The sequence below is a fragment of the Aotus nancymaae genome, unplaced genomic scaffold (genome assembly GCF_030222135.1).
Source record: "Aotus nancymaae isolate 86718 unplaced genomic scaffold, 86718_ANA_hifiasm-v0.15.2.pri h1tg000033l, whole genome shotgun sequence".
In the NCBI taxonomy this organism is placed as follows: Eukaryota; Metazoa; Chordata; class Mammalia; order Primates; family Aotidae; genus Aotus; species Aotus nancymaae.
In genome coordinates this window covers 65,287,814-65,306,425 of record NW_026988447.1, presented here as the reverse complement: position 1 = coordinate 65,306,425, position 18,612 = coordinate 65,287,814, and the positions used below count along the sequence as shown (strand labels likewise).

At 38.4% G+C, this 18,612-nt stretch overlaps 1 protein-coding gene across 1 annotated transcript; it reads right to left on the bottom strand.

Moving 5' to 3' along the window:
• Positions 1-530: 530 nt before the first annotated feature.
• Positions 531-17,518, bottom strand: LOC135277806 (methylsterol monooxygenase 1). Its single transcript, XM_064384064.1, has 7 exons — positions 17,387-17,518; positions 17,061-17,157; positions 11,339-11,624; positions 6,992-7,140; positions 5,844-5,970; positions 3,231-3,385; positions 531-1,842 (listed from the first exon to the last, which is right to left on the bottom strand). The coding sequence occupies exons 3-7, from the start codon at positions 11,591-11,593 to the stop codon at positions 1,647-1,649; spliced, it is 882 nt and encodes a 293-aa protein (XP_064240134.1). The 5' UTR covers positions 11,594-11,624; positions 17,061-17,157; positions 17,387-17,518; the 3' UTR covers positions 531-1,646.
• Positions 17,519-18,612: the final 1,094 nt, after the last annotated feature.

Here is an 18,612-nt window from a genome sequence, read left to right as displayed (position 1 = left end):
GGCACGTGCCTGTAATCCCAGCGACTCAGGAGGCTGAGGCAGGAGAATTGCCTGAACCCAGGAGGCGGAGGTTGCGGTGAGCCGAGATCGCGCCATTGCACTCCAGCCTGGGTAACAAGAGCGAAACTCCGTCTCAAAAATAAATAAATAAATAAATAAATAAATAAAAATAATTACCACCATATACTAAGAATTACCAACTCTTGATGAGTTATAACCTAAATACTTGAGATTATATCAACCCTGAAAAGTTTAGCTGTTCTTCAACTATACAGAAAACACACATTATCTAAGCAGGGCAAAGAGCTGCTTCAATATGTATCACTTTACTAGGTCAAGAGAATTTCCCACAGTACTTAAGCCTGATAAATTCATGTTCAAACAGCCAGGAAACAGTTCACAAAGGAAGCACTTAAAAAAAACATAGAAACCAATCATTTTATTGTAAAACTTAGTAATTTAATTATTTCTGTACTTTTGCTTTTAAGAATAAAAGGTGACAGTCAATGTTTAAAACTGGAAACCAGATAATCAGACAGAAATCACATTTATTTCAAGAGCTCAAAGTGCAAATACAGCCAATCAGTTCACAAAGTTTCAAGATACAGTTTTTAATGACAATGGAAATTTGATATCCAAAAAAGAAAGGGTAAATAGTCCAGAAATAAAGCTCCTCAATTTTTAAAAAAAATTCGAGTAACCTGAAAAACTTACTAAAATAGTCCCCTTACATCAATTCAGAAATGCCAGTACTGCACTGCAATCAAGAAGGACTGTTCAGACAGAATCAGCCCAGACTGGTTAGCTCCAATTTAGAATGGAAGTTCTTGGTGTTGGCTTTTCCTGATTTGGAAGCTTCAGTCACTCACTGCTATCAATCGATGTGGTTCAATCCATGACATTTTGATCTTTAGGCAAATTCTAAAAAATGTTTAAAGTTAAAAAGGCCGGGCGCAGTGGCTTCTACCTGTAATTCCAGTGCTTTGGGAGGCCAAGGCGGGCAGATCACTTGAGGTCAGGAGTTCAAGACAGGCCTGTCAAACATGGTGAAATCCCATCTCTACAAAAATACAAAAATTAGCTGGGCATGGCGGTATGTGCCTGTAGTCCCAGCTACTCAGGAGGCTGAGACAGAATTGCTCGAACTGAGAGGCAGAGGTTACAGTGAGCTGAGATTGTGCCACTGCACTCCAGCCTGGGTAAGAGTGAAGCTTTGTCTCAAAAAAAAAAAAAAAAGTTAAATATAAGGCCAACACAACCAATAAGAAGAATTTTCTGAAATGACCAGTACATATCTAAAAGATTTAAAGACCAATGTCAACTTCAGGCCTATGGTTTTACTGGGAGAAAAGTCATAGTTTTAATACTTCTAGTATCCAAAACCTTCTCAGAAGCTTAGGAATATGGCCTTTAAAACTTCCTCATGAAAACTGTACTTAAATATATATTTATTCATTTCTACATATACAGAACTTGTAGGTAAAGTAGAAAAAGTTCCCACTAGGAAGGTAATTAAAGGTTGTTAATGTTCTTTTTATCACTCAGTAGCCAGAAGACATGCTTATCTCTGCTCTCCAGAAGCAATGTTAGCTACTAGTTTCAATTCAAGAAAATGTTTATCTTTCAGGAAGGTTTACGTGAGATAGTTATTCAGTCTTTTTCTCCAACTTCTTCCTCTTTTCATTATAGGCATGATACTGAGAGTCTGTTCCAAAAATTCTATCCCACCATGTAAATGTTGAAGCATAGTTTCCGATGAAGTTCATGTGGTGGAAATCATGATGCCGAGAACCAGCATAGAAAGGGATGAAATTTAAAGGGTTGAGAGGAATATAATAACCACTGAAACAAAAATGATAAAGATTATTAAGGAATAAATACATCTCAAATAATTGTCATTTTGATTAATAATCATGTGCTCGCATTAACCAATCTACATAACATTCCACTTTGCCTAGACCACTTTATTTCTAAGATGTTCACAAACGGCAAACACAGAAAATGGTGCATATTCTAGAAACCACTCTAAGAAAAAAAAAATCCTTAAAAGATTTATGAAAATCATTCACTTTATGATAAAATGTGTAAATGATGGAAGAGAGGGGTTTTAGTAATGAATCTTTAAAACAGATTTTTAAGAATTAATTTTCTTTTATGCTTCAGAGGAAGCTTTCTTACCATAATCTATAATAGTTGTAAATAAAGCCCAAAATACTAAAATACTACATATGTTTTTTAGGAAAAGTCACATAAAATTAGTATCAAGTATTAAAAAGGGCAGACCCATGAATCCCTGTATAGTAACTTCGTTTACTTTTTTAGGCAATGACAAGATGGAATCAAACGGACCACAATCAATCAAAATACCAGCGTGCTCTTCTCTCTTTTCTTTAGTTGGGAGAAGACAGTGGCTTCTAAAGAGTCACATTTAGAGTGCGCGCCTCTATTTCTAACTATGTATCTACAATCAGACATCCAGTTATACTCGTCCGAATCACTCTAACCCTCTCTTCTTTTGAGGAGCTTAGGCAGAAATAAACAATGGATAGAAAAAAATGAAAGAAATATCAACTACAGTTTTTCTACAGAAGAACATTCTCTGCCTAGGACTAGAAGCATCAATTTTCCTACTTTAACACTTTGAAAACAATTCTTACAATTTGATATTCTGCATTCACAGGTACAGAAGTAAGTCCCAAGTCAAAATACAATGAACATATAATTTAAAGAGAATGAACAATTAGGATAAGCATTTAAGAAGGCATTCAATGTAAATAATTTACCACAAATTGGCTTCCAATCAACAGAAAGGATGCATTTGAAATATATATATATATATATGTGTGTGTATGTTACAAGCAGTACTTCCATCTATTAAGTTCTTTTATCAGTGCTGAATAGTGGAGACTAGAAATAGTCTTATTCAATGAAGGCTGAATGCTTTGATTTTTTTTCAAATATGAGTTAGGTTTAGGTTTATCACAGAAGGATAAAGAAATTGCTTGTTCTAAATATATATTTGCCCAAATAATACATTATCACTATAAAAATTATTAATAGCATAGGCTAGAATGTAAAAACATCTATTATTTAAACTTTTATCCAAAAATTGTGTTTTCTTAATATAACATTAACTCTCTATTAGTCTACTTAGAAATATGATAATCTTATTACCATGAAAATAAAGATATTTCATTATACTTTATACCTGAACAGAAACCAATACTCACCTATGGACATCAATAGTTTCCATCAAACGAATGGTCACCCATGCCCAAAGAAGAATTACATGATCACACAAAAGCACGATTCCAATGAAAAATCCAGTTCCAAGAATTAGAGTTTCCAAAGGATGTGCATATTCAGCTTCCATTCCAAATGGAGCCTAAAACAAACAGATAAGAAATTCTTAGTTTCTTAGTTATTGTGATGGGGTTAATTTTATGTGTCAACTTGGCTAGGCTATGATGCCCAACTGTTTGATTAAATACCAGTCTAGATGTTGTTGTTAAGGTATTTTTTAGATGTTGTTAACTTTTAAATCAGTAGACTCTGAGTAAAGGTGATTATCCTTCATAAACAGGGCGGGCTTCATCCAATCACTTGAAGGCCTTCAGGACAAAGGCTGAGGTTTACTGAAGAAGAAGAATTCTCAAGACTGCAGCACAGAAACCCAGCCTGAGTTTCCAACTTGCTGCTCCACGGAATTTGGACCCAAGGCTGCAACAATTCTCACCTCAATTTCCAGTCTGTAGTCTGCTTTACAGATTTCAGACCTGAAAGCCCCAACACCTGCATGAGCCAATTTCTTAAAATAAACCTCCCTCTCTGCACATATACACTAATGATTCTGCTTTGCTGGAGAACTTCACTAATACATATATTCTATTTATGCATGACGTTTTACAAAGTTATTTTGATTCTATATGTAGTGATGATCGATCTAGCCATACACTTATAAATAATAGTAATTTTTAATAAAAATACTTTTTTGTCCCTACTAAACATCAAAAGGTCTAGGGGTATAAAAATCTTACTGTCTTTGATGGTTTAAGATAAAGGCACTAAATAATTGACTTGAATTTTAATTTTGATTTATGAATTTATATTTGTTCTTCTAATAAAGACATGCTTGATTTGGCATACCATGTAATCACGATCAATGCAAAACATACTCACATGGCCAGTTTGATAAAGCTTCATCAAAGCAATTCTAACAGTTGGGCATGGTGGCTCACGCCTGTAATCCCAACACTTTGGTAGGCTGAGGAGGGTGGATCACCTGAGGTCAGGAGTTTGAGACCTGACCCCAACATAGTGAAGTCCTGTTTCTACCAAAAATACAAAATTAGCCACACATGGTGGCGCATGCCTGTAATCCCAGCTACTTGAGAGACTGAGGCAGGAGAATTGCTTGAATCCAGGAGGCAAAGGTTGCAGTGAGCCAAGATCATGCCATTGCAGTGCAGCCTGGGCAACAAGAGCAAAACTCCGACTCATAAAAAAAGAAAAAAAAAAAGCTGTTCTAATAAAAGTCACTGTTTTTGTGGGAGTTAGCAATGTGAGTATCTAGCTGTGTCAGTACAGCACTCTGTCCACAAGGATGGAAGTCGAAACTTTCATGTAATATATTTCTTTCAGATTTCAATTTACCATGAAATTTAAATACTGAAGAAAACACATAGAACTGGCTTGTTTGTATATGTGTGTTGCTCTTAATAATCATGACAAAAGAAAAGAAAATAAAAATGTCACCCACAATTTTAGAAAAATGCTCAGGCAATTGAAATAGACATTTTGCCTCTAACAGAAAGAATTAAACATAATTCTAGAGTGAATCAGCAACCAACAGAACGGGAAAAAATTTTTGCAATCTACCCATCTGACAAAGGGCTGATATCCAGAATCTACAAAGAACTAAAACAGATTTACAAGAAAAAAACAGGCCCACTCAAAAGTGGGCAAAGGGTATGAACAGACACTTTACAAAAGAAGACATTTATGAGGCCAACAAACATATGAAAAAATGCTCATCATCGCTAGTCATTAGAGAAATGCAAATCAAAACTACATTGAGATACCATCTCACACCAATTAGAATGGCCATCATTAAAAAATCTGGAGACAACAGATGCTGGAGAGGATGTGGAGAAAAAGGAACACTTTTACACTGTTGGTGGGAGTGTAAATTAGTTCAACCATTGTGGAAGACAGTGTGGTGATTCCTCAAGGACCTAGAAATAGAAATTCCATTTGACCCAGCAATCCCATTACTGGGTATATATCCAAAGGATTACAAATCGTTCTAGTATAAGGACACATGCACACGAATGTTCATTGTGGCACCGTTTACAATAGCAAAGACTTGCAACTAACCCAAATGCCCATCGATGATAGACTGGACAGGGAAAATGTGGCACATATATACCATGGAATACTATGCAGCCATAAAAAACGATGAGTTCGTGTCCTTTGTAGGGACATGGATGAACCTGGAAACCATCATTCTCAGCAAACTGACACAAGAACAGAAAATCAAACACCGAATGTTCTCACTCATAGGCGGCTGTTGAACAATGAGAACACATGGACACAGGGAGGGGAGCATCACATACTCAGGTCTGTCGGGGGGAAATAGGGGAGGGACAGCAGGGGGTGGGGAGTTGGGGAGGGATAACATGGGGAGAAATGCCAGATATAGGTGATGGGGAGGAAGGCAGCAAACCATATTGCCATGTATGTACCTATGCAACAATCTTGCATGTTCTTCACATGTACCCCAAAACCTAAAATGCAATCAAATATACTAAAAAAAAAAAGAATTAAACATAATTCTAACATACCTGAAACTCATGATGAACTTTATGAATATACTTGTATATTCTCTTGTGGTGTAAGAGTCTATGCAGAAAATAGTGCCAAGTATCTTCAATGACTGCACAGCCAAGGCATCTTGCCAAAAGCAAATACCTTTAGGATAAAAATGTTATAATGTGTAAGAAATAATTTTTACTTAAACAGTCCAGACTTTTAGTTGGAGTCACTGCTTGAGACATTACATTAAACAAAATACACACTTACCAGGTTGACCTAATTGGATATATTCATAAATAAATTTTCAAAACTAGATCCAGCTACATGATATAATCTGATATAAGGTTAAAGAGATTGCCCACTATACCAATTCCATTTCATGACAATGTTTGCATAACTTGCCTAAAGACACATTTTTTTTTTTTTTTGAGACGGAGTTTCGCTCTTATTACCCAGGCTGGCGCGATCTTGGCTCACCGCAACCTCCGCCTCCTGGGTTCAGGCAATTCTCCTGCCTCAGCCTCCTGAGTAGCTGAGATTACAGGCACGCGCCACCGTGCCCAGCTAATTTTTTGTATTTTTAGTAGAGACGGGGTTTCACCATGTTGACCAGGATGGTCTCGATCTCTTGACCTCGTGATCCACCCGCCTCAGCCTCCCAAAATGCTGGGATTACAGGCGTGAGCCACCACGCCCAGCCTAAAGACACATTTCTTAAGAGGTATCCCTGTTAAGTGATACGAGTATATGTATGTGTGTGTGTATACATATATATACACACACACATTTTTATATATGTATATATATACACATACATATTTTTGTTTATATGAACACAATTTCTATAAACCTCACAAATGATTCCCGTATTTTTCATTCATTTTAAACTTACAATGCAATATATTTTCCGTCAGCATAAGCACTTCTATATGTATATAAACATACAAAAGACGTTATGGAAACTTCTGATACTAGAAGCTCACCTTCCAATAAAATATTAAAAAGATGTAAACGTGAAAACATTTTAGGAGTTTACTATGGTTTACTTTTCTATTGTTTATTTACTTCCAAAGTTTAGAACATTAACTAAGATTAAGAAAAAAGGTAAACATTAAGTATAACTTAATTGAATAATAAGCCACAACTGGGTGCGAAAGCCAAACTTTGATCTACATACCATCTTGGCATTCTTTCCCAATCATAAGGAATATTGAAATACTCCGTAAAATAGTAGGTTCCGCAAATCAAAGGTAGCTGAATACAGAAGTGATTAAAGAGAAGAACTTTGAAACATTTCCATTGGTTTTCCAATGTTTCTGGTTTATCCTACGGAGAAAAATCACAACACCTAGTATTAGTCTCTGCTATCACAGTTTAACTTGACCTAATTTTTTCTCTAATGTTTATGTTGGACCTTAATTCTATGTCAGTTATGTTAACTTTATAGTAGCTAAGACTCAGGAATCTTTGCCTTCTAAATTCTTGACAACGACTATCACTACTTTAGGTGAAGAAACCTAACAGATGCCCCCAGCCATAACGATCTCAAACTAAAACACTACAGAATGAGTAACTCTCCAGTCTTTGCTGCCACAGATCATTCACTTCACTTCTTTTACCAGAAGTTTCAGAGAAGACAGATGATATGCTAAGATTACAGTTGGCGTCCGCAACTGAAGAAGGTGTACACAAAGCATTGGAAGCCTTTTATACAGGTAAATCGATGCTTCCAGGCATTCAGTGGTATTCATTCCAATAAACAAGTGAGTACACTTTTGTTCATATCCAATGACAGAATTATAAACTCTCTGAGTTGAGGAGTACAGAGCTGTGTCTTGATGATGGAGTTCACAGATTCAAGTCAAAATGAGAAAAGTTGTAGCAACATGAAGTGTTCCTAAAACCTCATCAGGATATCCATTTGCTAAGCAAGCCATTATTAAAAAGAAAACAACAACAAAACACAAAAACCTAAATTTATTCAATTTACAGGACTGCATTTAACATATAAAAAAGTGCTTTGGGTTTTACAAAACGATGGTGACAATAAATATTAGTTATTGCTTTGTTTTAAATGTCACTGCTGAAAAATGCAGGAACCTGCCAACAAAACGCTTTTAAGTGAGCCACAATATCCAAAGTACAGGAACTACTGTGTATTAGCAGAAGCTCACAGAGGTCAGCCAGCTTGGGCAGAGTCACACACACAGTTATTAGCAGAAGTTGGACTAACAATTCTAGGCCTTCAGATCCAGTTCTGTTCTTAAAATTCCTTAAGGGTTATCTTCCTGACAAAAATAGGAAAAGCACTGAACTAAGAATCAATCCAGAGACCTGTGCTCTAATACCAAGGGCTGCTATTCACCAGTTAACTAGCTCTGTGACATTTACAACTTATTTGTTTCCTCAACAATAAAATGAGAGGATTTGACAACTGGCCTTTGTATTTCTAATCTGAGCATTATCTAACCCCACTCCTCTAAACTGGAACGAAATAAATGAAACATTCAGGCTTCAGTTGGCAATTGGCACTGTTCCTACAGAAACTATGCTTAATAGACTTAATTTCCTGGGTAGACTCTGATATCCAGGCAGTTACAGAAATTACAAAGTTTAATCAACTATAATAAAATCACATGCTATACCATTTAAAGTACACATAAATTAGTTAAAAAGACAGCAATAAAAATCATACCTAGTACAATATGAAAGTTTACCATATTTTACTTTCTTTATGCATAACTGTGCCTAATATGAAGGAATACCTTTACAAGGCCACAGACTTCAGAAATAATATTTTTAGTACATTTATCTTTGAGGAAAATTTTTGGAAAATTACTAAGATATTTATGTATGATTTTTTAAAAGTAATTTAAAAATTAAGATGTATTTTTTTTATAGATCCTGCAGTCTACTTGATTCTCATTCCTGTGAAATTTCCCCAAACTAGCAAGCACATGCATTAACTTCTCCAGTTGTGTATTCTGTTTGAGAGCAGAAAGTCTTTAGTACTATTTCATCACCACCAGCAGCTTTTTTTTCTTTTTGACAATTTTAAGAATAAAAACATTTATTGTAAATGTTAAATATGATTCTCAAATATTTTACCTTAAACCATTGATACTTTCAATGTTAAGGTAAAATTTTACCTTAAACAACTGATAACCTTTAAGGTATCTGCTCAAAATGCATAAACCTGTAATTAATTTGTACTAATATTTTGGTTTCTTTTAAAACACCTTTAACTTGTGAAAACTGGTACTGATTTAACATCACAATTTATTTTTGAATCAAAAATGCTCAAACCATGGACTTTAATGGTTATGAAACTTGAAGACTCGCTAAGTAGAGACTTGAAGTCCTATTACCCAGCCTTTCAATCTGTTTATAAACAACTAGTTCAGACCAACTAGACTACAGCTTCTTTTCTTTGCTACACTATATTTTAAAGCTGCTCAAAACCCTTGACTGAAAAAACATTTCCTTTCTCTGGAAAGGTTCTACTTCTAACCAATGAGTCGGCTGCAAAGTACAGTGAAGGAGAAAAAGAATGCTTGTGCCTGGCCAGCCATACAATGAATCAGCCCTATAAATAAATCACTGGGTGACAGACACATGGCAGCCATAATCACCCTAAAGGTGCATTAGAACTTTGACATCCAAACTTAATTCTGCCTTTCAAAGCAGGTGCTTTTCTAAAAAGCACTTTTGAACTTCTGTGATGTTAATTGAAGGTAACAGAGTACTCTCTTTTGGGTTACATTATTTTTTATTTCCTTCACCTTTGCCCGTTGCTCTTTTCTCCTTTGGCCTGGAGTCCGCAGTCATCTGACCCCTACATTATCCCCAGAGAAGATTAATATTAATACCTTCTTAAAGTGAGACTCACTGGGAAAGGCTGTGAAGCTAACAAAATGATAACAGAGAACGTGTACAGATTACCATCCAACATATATACAGATGTGCCTTAGTATCCTTGGGGGATTGGTTCTGGGACTTTCTGCAGATACCCAAATCTGAAGAAGCTCAAGTGCCTGATATAAAATGACACACTATTTGGCATAACCTACACATATCCTCCCTTATACTTTAAATCATTTCTAAAGTACTTATAATACTTAATAAAATGCAAATGCTCCATAAATAGCTATTATTTTGAATAATGACAAGGAAAAAAGACTGTACATGTCAGTATAGACAGTTTTTTTCCCCTGAATATTTCTGATCTGCAGTTGGTTGGATTCATGGATACATAACCCATGGATATGGAGGATGAACTGTACTGAGTGAATGTAAATTACTTTCCATAGATGAATACTCTCAATGGTCTACTTTCTACCAAAACTGCATGCCCTTGAGTTTTAGTTTGGAATGACCTTTTATGAAAAGTAAACAGCAAACACTAGAAACTATCATCGGTTTACTAAATGCTGACAAATAATTCATCTTTCTAATAAGCTACTCCAAATTCTCATGTCAGGCTCATAGGCAACATACTAGATTTCACATTGTCATGTATGTAGCAATCTCTTGACATTTAGTGCAATGAAGTAAATATCCAGAAACAAGGAGCTTCACCTCCTTATTTGGGATAATATGAATGCTGCCAAACGATCTACTATATATTTAGAGGAAAAAAATCTTGAATAGCCCTGATCCAAGGTCTTAGTGTATTAACAGTCACTTAGATTTGCTGGAACATCAGGAGTTCGGGTGAACTGCAAAATATGCACGAATCACCATACCTTTCCTTTCCAGCTAGCTTAGATAATTAAGATTTAGAAACTTAAGTTAGATAAACATCATATCTACTTAACGGCCAATTTAACAAACTATTCTTGAAATATTATCAGTAATGACTTAGGACTGTGCTGTTCAATTCAGGAGCAACTAGTAACACGTGGCTACCAAACACTTTAAAAACAGTTCGTCTAAATTGAGACAGGCTAAAGTTAATATAAAATACACACGGGATTGCAAAGACTTATTAAATATCTCATTACAAATTTTTTAGATTTTGATTACTGGTTGAAATAATAGTTTATGTCTTATTTTTTTCAAGACAAAGTCTCACTCCATCGCCAATGCCAGAGTACAGTGGTGCAGTCCTGCTTCAGCCTCGTAAGTAGCGAGGACTACAGGTGTGCACCACCATGCCTGGATATTTTTGTAGTTTTTTGTAGAGACAGTGTCTTGCTATGTCGCCCAGGATGGTCTTGAACTCCTGGCCTCATGCAATCCTCCTGTCTTGTTCTCTCAAAGTGCTGGAATTTCAGGAATGAACCCTGCACCCAGGCATAGTTTACAATTATTGAGTTAAATAATACACATTATGAAATTAATTTCCTTATTTCTTTTTTACCTTTTCTATGTATTCTACTAGAAAATTTAAAATTACATATGTGGCTTCATTTTATTTCTATTGGATATCACTGATTTAGCCTCTCAAAACAAAGCTGTATTTACTTTTAAAATATTCAGCAACATTAATGATAATATTCTATTTCGAGTCCCTTATACTCACCTTTTGAATTTTGTATTTTTTCATATAAGGTATAAATTGAAATAAAAATCCAGGTAAACAGAACAAGAAATAAATGGCTTCATGAACTATAAGGGATCCCCATGTTGCAATCTGGAACTTTGTATAATTATTCAACATATAGTTCCAAGCATTTTTAAATGGTTCTTGCAAAGGATTCTCAGGTAAAAGTGAATCTAAATATTCCACAGCCAAGGATGCTGAACTAAAGATGCTGACACTTTCATTTGTTGCCATTTTTCAAATCTCTGCCGACAGCCTTATAATTCTGTAGAAATGAATATATATAACAAATAAGTTAAACAATGAGCTTTCAAAAAATAAAACAGTTAAAAAATGCATCCTCTAATCATTTTTACAATGATAACTACTAAAGGAGTACCAACTTCTCAGGCTTTACACCATTTAAAAAAATTTGCTGGATATCATCACCATTTCCATTTATAGATATTCCTCTAAAAAACACATTATTTTCAAGAACAGTAGCTGAAAAAACAATAGGTGAAAAATTTTTTCAATCCATATTTAAGGAAATCATCAGTGTGGTTCTCATGGAAAAGCTTCTAATTTAAACGAGCAATAGTTGGGTTTAAAAGTATCACTTAACGTCAAAAGAGCCTATGAAGAAAAAGCCTGCCAAATATGAATACATGAAAATTAAATACTTATTACTGGGGAATAGAAAAACAGTCATAAACAAACTCAAAGATAAAATGACTAACTGGGAAAAATATTTCTAACATTTTATGACAAAGGCCTACAAAGTGCGCTTTAAAAAAAACCTAAAAACACAATAGAAAAATGACAAATGCCATTCACAAGCAGTTCTCAGAATAATAAAGGCAAACGGTCACCAAACAAGGAAGAAGCTTCACTTCATTCAAATGAGGAAATGATACTTTTAGCCTGAGTAGCAAATCTTTAAAAGTTTATTATGCCTAGTGCCCAGTACTGGTAAGAAGGTGAGAAAACAGGTATGACCACACATTGTTGGTGGGGGGGATACATCACTGTATCATTGGAGGAAAAATTAGCAACACCTATCTTTTATTTATTTATTTATTTTTTTGAGACGGAGTTTCGCTCTTGTTACCCAGGCTGGAGTGCAATGGCGCGATCTCGGCTCATCGCAACCTCCGCCTCCTGGGTTCAAGCAATTCCCCTGCCTCAGCCTCCTGAGTAGCTGGAATTACAGGCACCCATCAACATGCCCAGCTAAGTTTTTGTATTTTTAGTAGAGACGGGGTTTCACCATTTTGACCAGGATGGTCTCGATCTCTTGACCTCGTGATCCACCCGCCTCGGCCTCCCAAAGTGTTGGGATTACAGGCGTGAGCCACCACGCCCGGCAGCAACACCTATCTTAATGAATACATCCTTTGACCCAGCAATTTTCTCCTTCAAGGGTACAAAGACAGATAGACACACTAAGATGGAAGGAAGCATTGCTTGTAATAGCGAAAGCAAAGAGAAAAAAGTAAAAGCAAAACACAAATAAGCCATCAACAAGAGATGAGTTAAATAAATTCCTTCCATAGACAATTATACAGCCATTTAAAAGAATGAGGAAGAGCTACATGCTCTACATAGAAAGATGTCTAAGAGTGTTAATCTAAACAACAGGTCACAAATATGTATAGCAAGAGCCCCACTTAGGTTTTTTGAAAAAAAAAAATGTATTTTATTTATGCACTTTTATGCATATGTACATACAGAGACACACACAAACAGAAAATGTACAGATGGATACAAAGGGAACAATTTAGAATGGTGAATTCTAGGAAAATAGAGGTGTGTGGCGGGGTAGGAGCGTAATGGAAGAGAGAGAAAAATCTGACTTTATGTCTTTTGCACAATTTTAACGTTTTAAATGAGCATGTTCTACTTACATAATAAATAAGCTCGATAAGCTCAATAGGTCACCAACCAAAAAATAGAGAAACTTTTCAAGAGCCACTTTCCTAAAAATGCTCACCACTCCTCCTTCTAGTTTATGAATTTTGCTGGACCACTTCAAAAATGAGTATTTTAAAGTCTTAGAAGAGTTCTAAATAGTACATAAAAGTCCCCTCCTCCAACACTTCTCAAATCGACCTTTTTATCCCATTCTACAGAAGGAATAATGAGAACCTAGCCAACTTCTTCAGGCCTCTGAATTCACTTCAAGTCCTCCTTCTTCTGTCCTACTCATCTCAAACTACTTACACCACAGTGACGATAACGTTCCATTCTGTGTCATTAGAAGCCTCAAAATTTCTTTGCTCATTCATTCTTTCCTCGAAGACTGATCAGTCTTCTTTTGTTATCTTCCCTCAAGAACTTGTCCATCACTTATCCTTTCTCATCTTTCATCCTTCTCCCTTGCACAGAATCCATTCCCTCAAGTCTAAAAAAACACATTCACATCTGCCTTTCTTTTTCTTTTTTTTTTTGAGACAGGGCCTCACTCTGTCACCCAAGCTGGAGTACAGTGGCATAATTATGGCTCACTGCAGCCTCAATCTCCCAGGCTCAAGCAATCCTCCCACCTCAGCCTCTTGTAGCTGGGACCACAGGCACACGCCACTATGCCTGGCTACTTTTTATTTTTATTTTTCATGGAGACAGGGGTCACCCTATGTTGCCCAGACTGGTCTTAAACTCCTAGGCTCATGTGATCCTCCCATCTTAGCCTCCCAAAGTGTTGGGATTACAGACATGAGCTATGGTACCCAGCCTACATCTTCCTTTCTTGATAAGCACCTTCCTAACCTCTATTACTTCTTCCAAGCCACTGTCCCATTTATCTTTCTTTGAACCAACCAACTTCTTTCTCAAAGGAGAATTCTACATAAAGATTGCTTAACTAGGCTGGGTGAGCTTGCTCACACCTGTAATCCCAGCACTTCGGGAGGCCAAGATGGGTGGATCACAAGGTCAGAAGTTTGAGACCAGCCTGACCAACATCATCGTGAAAGCTCGTCTCTGCTAAAACTACAAAAATTAGCCGGGTGTGGTGGCACACACCTGTAATCCCAGCTACTCAGAAGGCTGAGGCAAGAGAACTGCTTGAACCCGGGAGGCGGAGGTTGCAGTCAGCTGAGATGGTGCCACTGCACTCCAGCCTGGGAGACTGAGACTCTGTCTCAAAAAAAAAAACAAAAAGATTGCTTAACTCACCTACACAACTCACTGGGCTAACTGCAATCTGGCTCCCCAATTACACCAAAATGTCTTCAATCATCTTCTAAGTTGTAAAATAAGACAACCATCTAATTTTAATTTTTCTCAAGGTGATTAGCAAATTTGACAATAATGAACCAACACTACTTACTAGCCCTGTCCTGTGACCTTGGACAAATTAGGTTACCTCTCTGTGATGGGTTTCATCATCAGCAAAAATTAAAACAATAGGTCTTCCAATGAGTCCAAGAGATAATGTATATAAAGCGCTTAGCACAGGACCTGGCATGTAATAGCTACAAGAAGCCAACAATTGTTAGGCACTTTCTGTGTAAAGAATTGTGTTCAGGCCGGGCGCGGTGGCTCACGCCTGTAATCCCAGCACTTTGGGAGGCCGAGGCGGGTGGATCACGAGGTCAAGAGATCGAGACCATCCTGGTCAACATGGTGAAATCCCGTCTCTACTGAAAATACAAAAAATTAGCTGGGCACGGTGGCGCGTGCCTGTAATCCCAGCTACTCAGGAGGCTGAGGCAGGAGAATTGCCTGAACCCAGGAGGCGGAGGTTGCGATGAGCCGAGATCGCGCCATTGCACTCCAGCCTGGGCAACAAGAGTGAAACTCTGTCTCAAAAAAAAAAAAAAAGGATTGTGTTCAAAGCATGCTACATGCTCTCTACATTTTAACTTTAATCCTTACCACAACTTCATGAGGTAGGTATCATTTTATCCCCATTTTAAAATAGATTTAAAAACTGAGGTTTAGAAAGATTAAGCAACTTGCCCAAAGTCACACAAACGCTAACTGGGGAAGCCCAGGCACTCATCCATTATACTATACTATACTTATAAATAAAATCCACAATAAGTATTAGAGTACAAGAAGAATTCCTATAGTTTACCTAAGCCTTCTGAAAAAGGTATTCGTTTTTCAGACACATGACTTGTCTTTATCTTCTTATTTCCTGTTTACATCCTAGCAACTGCAGTCTGCATTCTATTGTCATCACTGCACTGAACGTACTCTTATGAAAATCACTAAGGATCTCCAGCTGCCAAATCCAATAAATCTTTTTGTGGAGTTTGTTTTACTTGACTAATCTGGAAGATGTGATTCTTCTCCTCTTGAAATACTGCCTTTCCTTGGTTCCTGGAACTCACATCCATTCACTCTGAAAAGTATTGTGCATTCACTGTGCAGCTGCTGCCCTTACCCCTGAGTTTCACAAAACATAAAATTTAGTGAGGAATATCAACTAGTGTCCAAATCATCAAAAATTATGTGATTAAAAACAATAAAGGGAGGAATATACAGTGCTCTGAACTTCTAGAGAAAGGTGCAATCTAAACTGAGACCTAGAACACGAGAGGGAGGTGACAGATTGAAACAGCAGAGAGAGAGAGGGGGTCAAGGGAGGTGTTTTGCATAGAGAGAACAGCAACTACAAAGACTCAGCCAGGAGATTAGACAGAATATGAGAATTGAAGTTGGAAATTTCCTAGTAATGCCTTCCTTACTCCTTCCTAACTATTCCAGATTTTCTTGGGTGATCTTAACTTTTTTCTGTTTTTAAAATACGCTGATATCCATCCTGTCTATCTCTAGCCCTCTTCCCTAAACTCCAGGATCTGATTATCCAAGTTTACTGGCCATATCCAATCAGAGAGTTCAGAGGCATATAAACTCACTCAACAGGTGCAAAGGTTCGGTACGTGCTCCTCACAACCCCTGCCCACATACCTCCTTTAATGCCTAATTCTCAGACATAATGTTTTAAGTCTCTCCCATCTCTACTGCCTTAAGTCTTCAAACTCTCACCCAATGCAGAGATACTTGGTTTAGTTAACATTCAGGAATTTACTTTCCACAATGGAGCGAGGAAGTGGATATATCGTTGCTAACTGAACGAAAACAAAGTGGAATTAAAGCGGAGAGGGGAAACAAGGTCTTGGAGAATTGAATTTCCTTTTCCTTTTCTCACTCCTGGTCAACCTAAATGACTGGAAGCCTGCTCTGGAGGAGGCTGAGTAGATAAATTTAGTTATTTGTGGATTCTCAGAAACCTTGAAGTTTAGCTGTCAGCCAGTCTCTGTCCTTTGGCACTTTAACCCAGATTTCACCACCTCCTTCATTTTCTGGACCTGCCCTGCCTCCAGGCTTGCCCTTCTTAAACCCTATCTCTAAGAGGCAATGCCAGGATCTATCTAAACATCAGAGATAATCTCCTTAAAACACTCAAAGTTCAAGGGAATGCATTCCCTACGGATAAAGAAAGATCAAGCCCACTGCGATGCACATGAGGCCCTTCCTGACATTTCTTACACTCTCGCCAACCCACACTTCACATTTTTGCAGTATCTGATCATTCATGGTTGCTACTGCTTCATGTCTGTCTGCTCACGGAAATACCGTTCCTTTATAGGTGATGTCCTCCCATCGAACTCCTAGTCATCCCTCAGTAACCTCCTCTAGGACGCCCTTCCCAACCCCACTACTCCCAACGCATATTACATCTCACTCTTATTAAAATCATTAATCTTACCTCCTTCTCGTGTTTCCTGCTTTTGTATAACTTTCAGCACTCTATCACCCTGTGCTGCTCAACTGTCTTCTACGTCCCGTCTCCCGAAGACAACACTCTTTAAAGGCAAGAAACATGCAGTTCCATCACTTAAGAATTTCACTCCGTTTTCATCCGTTTCCCTCCTTTCTAGCACCCACCTTTTCCCAGGGCCCCCACTTTCACTCCAGTCTCCGTCCACCCCGTCTCGGGTACCACAGCCAGCGTCCCGCCCAGCGCGCGCATCCGCTCCCCGACCCCGCTCCCCGAGATCTCACGGAGCACCAGGTGGGAGCCCGCCTGCTCACCTTGCCTCGCTCACGAGCCACTCCTCTGGCCTCCTCACCAGAACGGCCGCGAGATGACAGCGGGCCACCGACACCCAGGATCGGCCAGGTGTTGCGACCTCAGACCCTGCCTCTCCCGGCTTGGGGGTGGAACCGGGTGGACCAGGCCGGTCCCTCCTGTCGTTATTGGCCTGCGACGGCTCCCGCCCCGCCTTCTCGGCGCGCTGATTGGTCTGCGCTCCTGCCGGCCTTGTGTGACTCGCGCAAACGAGCCCCTGGCGGTCCCAGCCATTGGTTCCGCGGATGGAGTGAGGATAGTGAGACCTGCAGGTCTAGCCAATGGCGGACTCCGTAGCGCTCCTGGAGGCGGGGAAGCGTGAAAGCGCGTGACGGCGTGAGGGGGAGGGCACCGACGGACCACCGCCCCGCCCTGCCGCGCGGAGTCGTCTTGGCAACTGCGGCCCCCGCGGATTCCTAGTTAGAGCCTGCGCTGTGCAGGGAAGAGAGGGTCGCGGCAGACGCCGTCCCAGAACTTTTATTTCAAATGTGAAGCGCCCAAACCCGGGAAGAAAAGAGTGTAAATGAGTCTCAAAATCTATATTGACTGTTTCGTGTTTCTAGACAGCCTTGCCTTTCTCTGGCCTGTCCTTTTAGATTTAGATCTTTCGTCTCCCTTGTTTCCCCAGCCTACGTATCCTTTAATAAATCCTTATATTTTAAAAATGGAGAATTTCAAATGCGATTATCGTCATTTTGCAGATGAGAAATAGAGGCTTGGAAAGATTTAAAAAGATTGGACATCAAGGGAGATTTCGGCTCCCACGGCGTTAAGACCTTGACCTCGCTACATGGACTGAGAACGTCCAGGTGTTGCAACTGCTGTGCTTGACGCTAAGCGCCCGGGGGCGGGGCTTGATACAGGTCTTTGCAGCTCTAAGCTCATTTTACGCCATCTCTCAACATTAAAATATTGTGTATTGGGGTATAATAAAACTGTACAGATGTGATAATATACTAAAAGTTTCACTTAACAGAAAGGATGCCTTTTAAAAAAATGCATAGGGGCATCATTTGGGCTAGTGAAGGCCCTTTTTCCTCCAGCTTTATTAAGGTATACTTGACAAATAAAAATTGTGCTTACGGTGCATACATCATGTTTTGATTATAGCTTCTGAAAACAGAATACTATTGTTTAACTCCTCCATGTTTTTGCTCAAACTGGCCTTTCTGCCTGGAATAATCAGCCA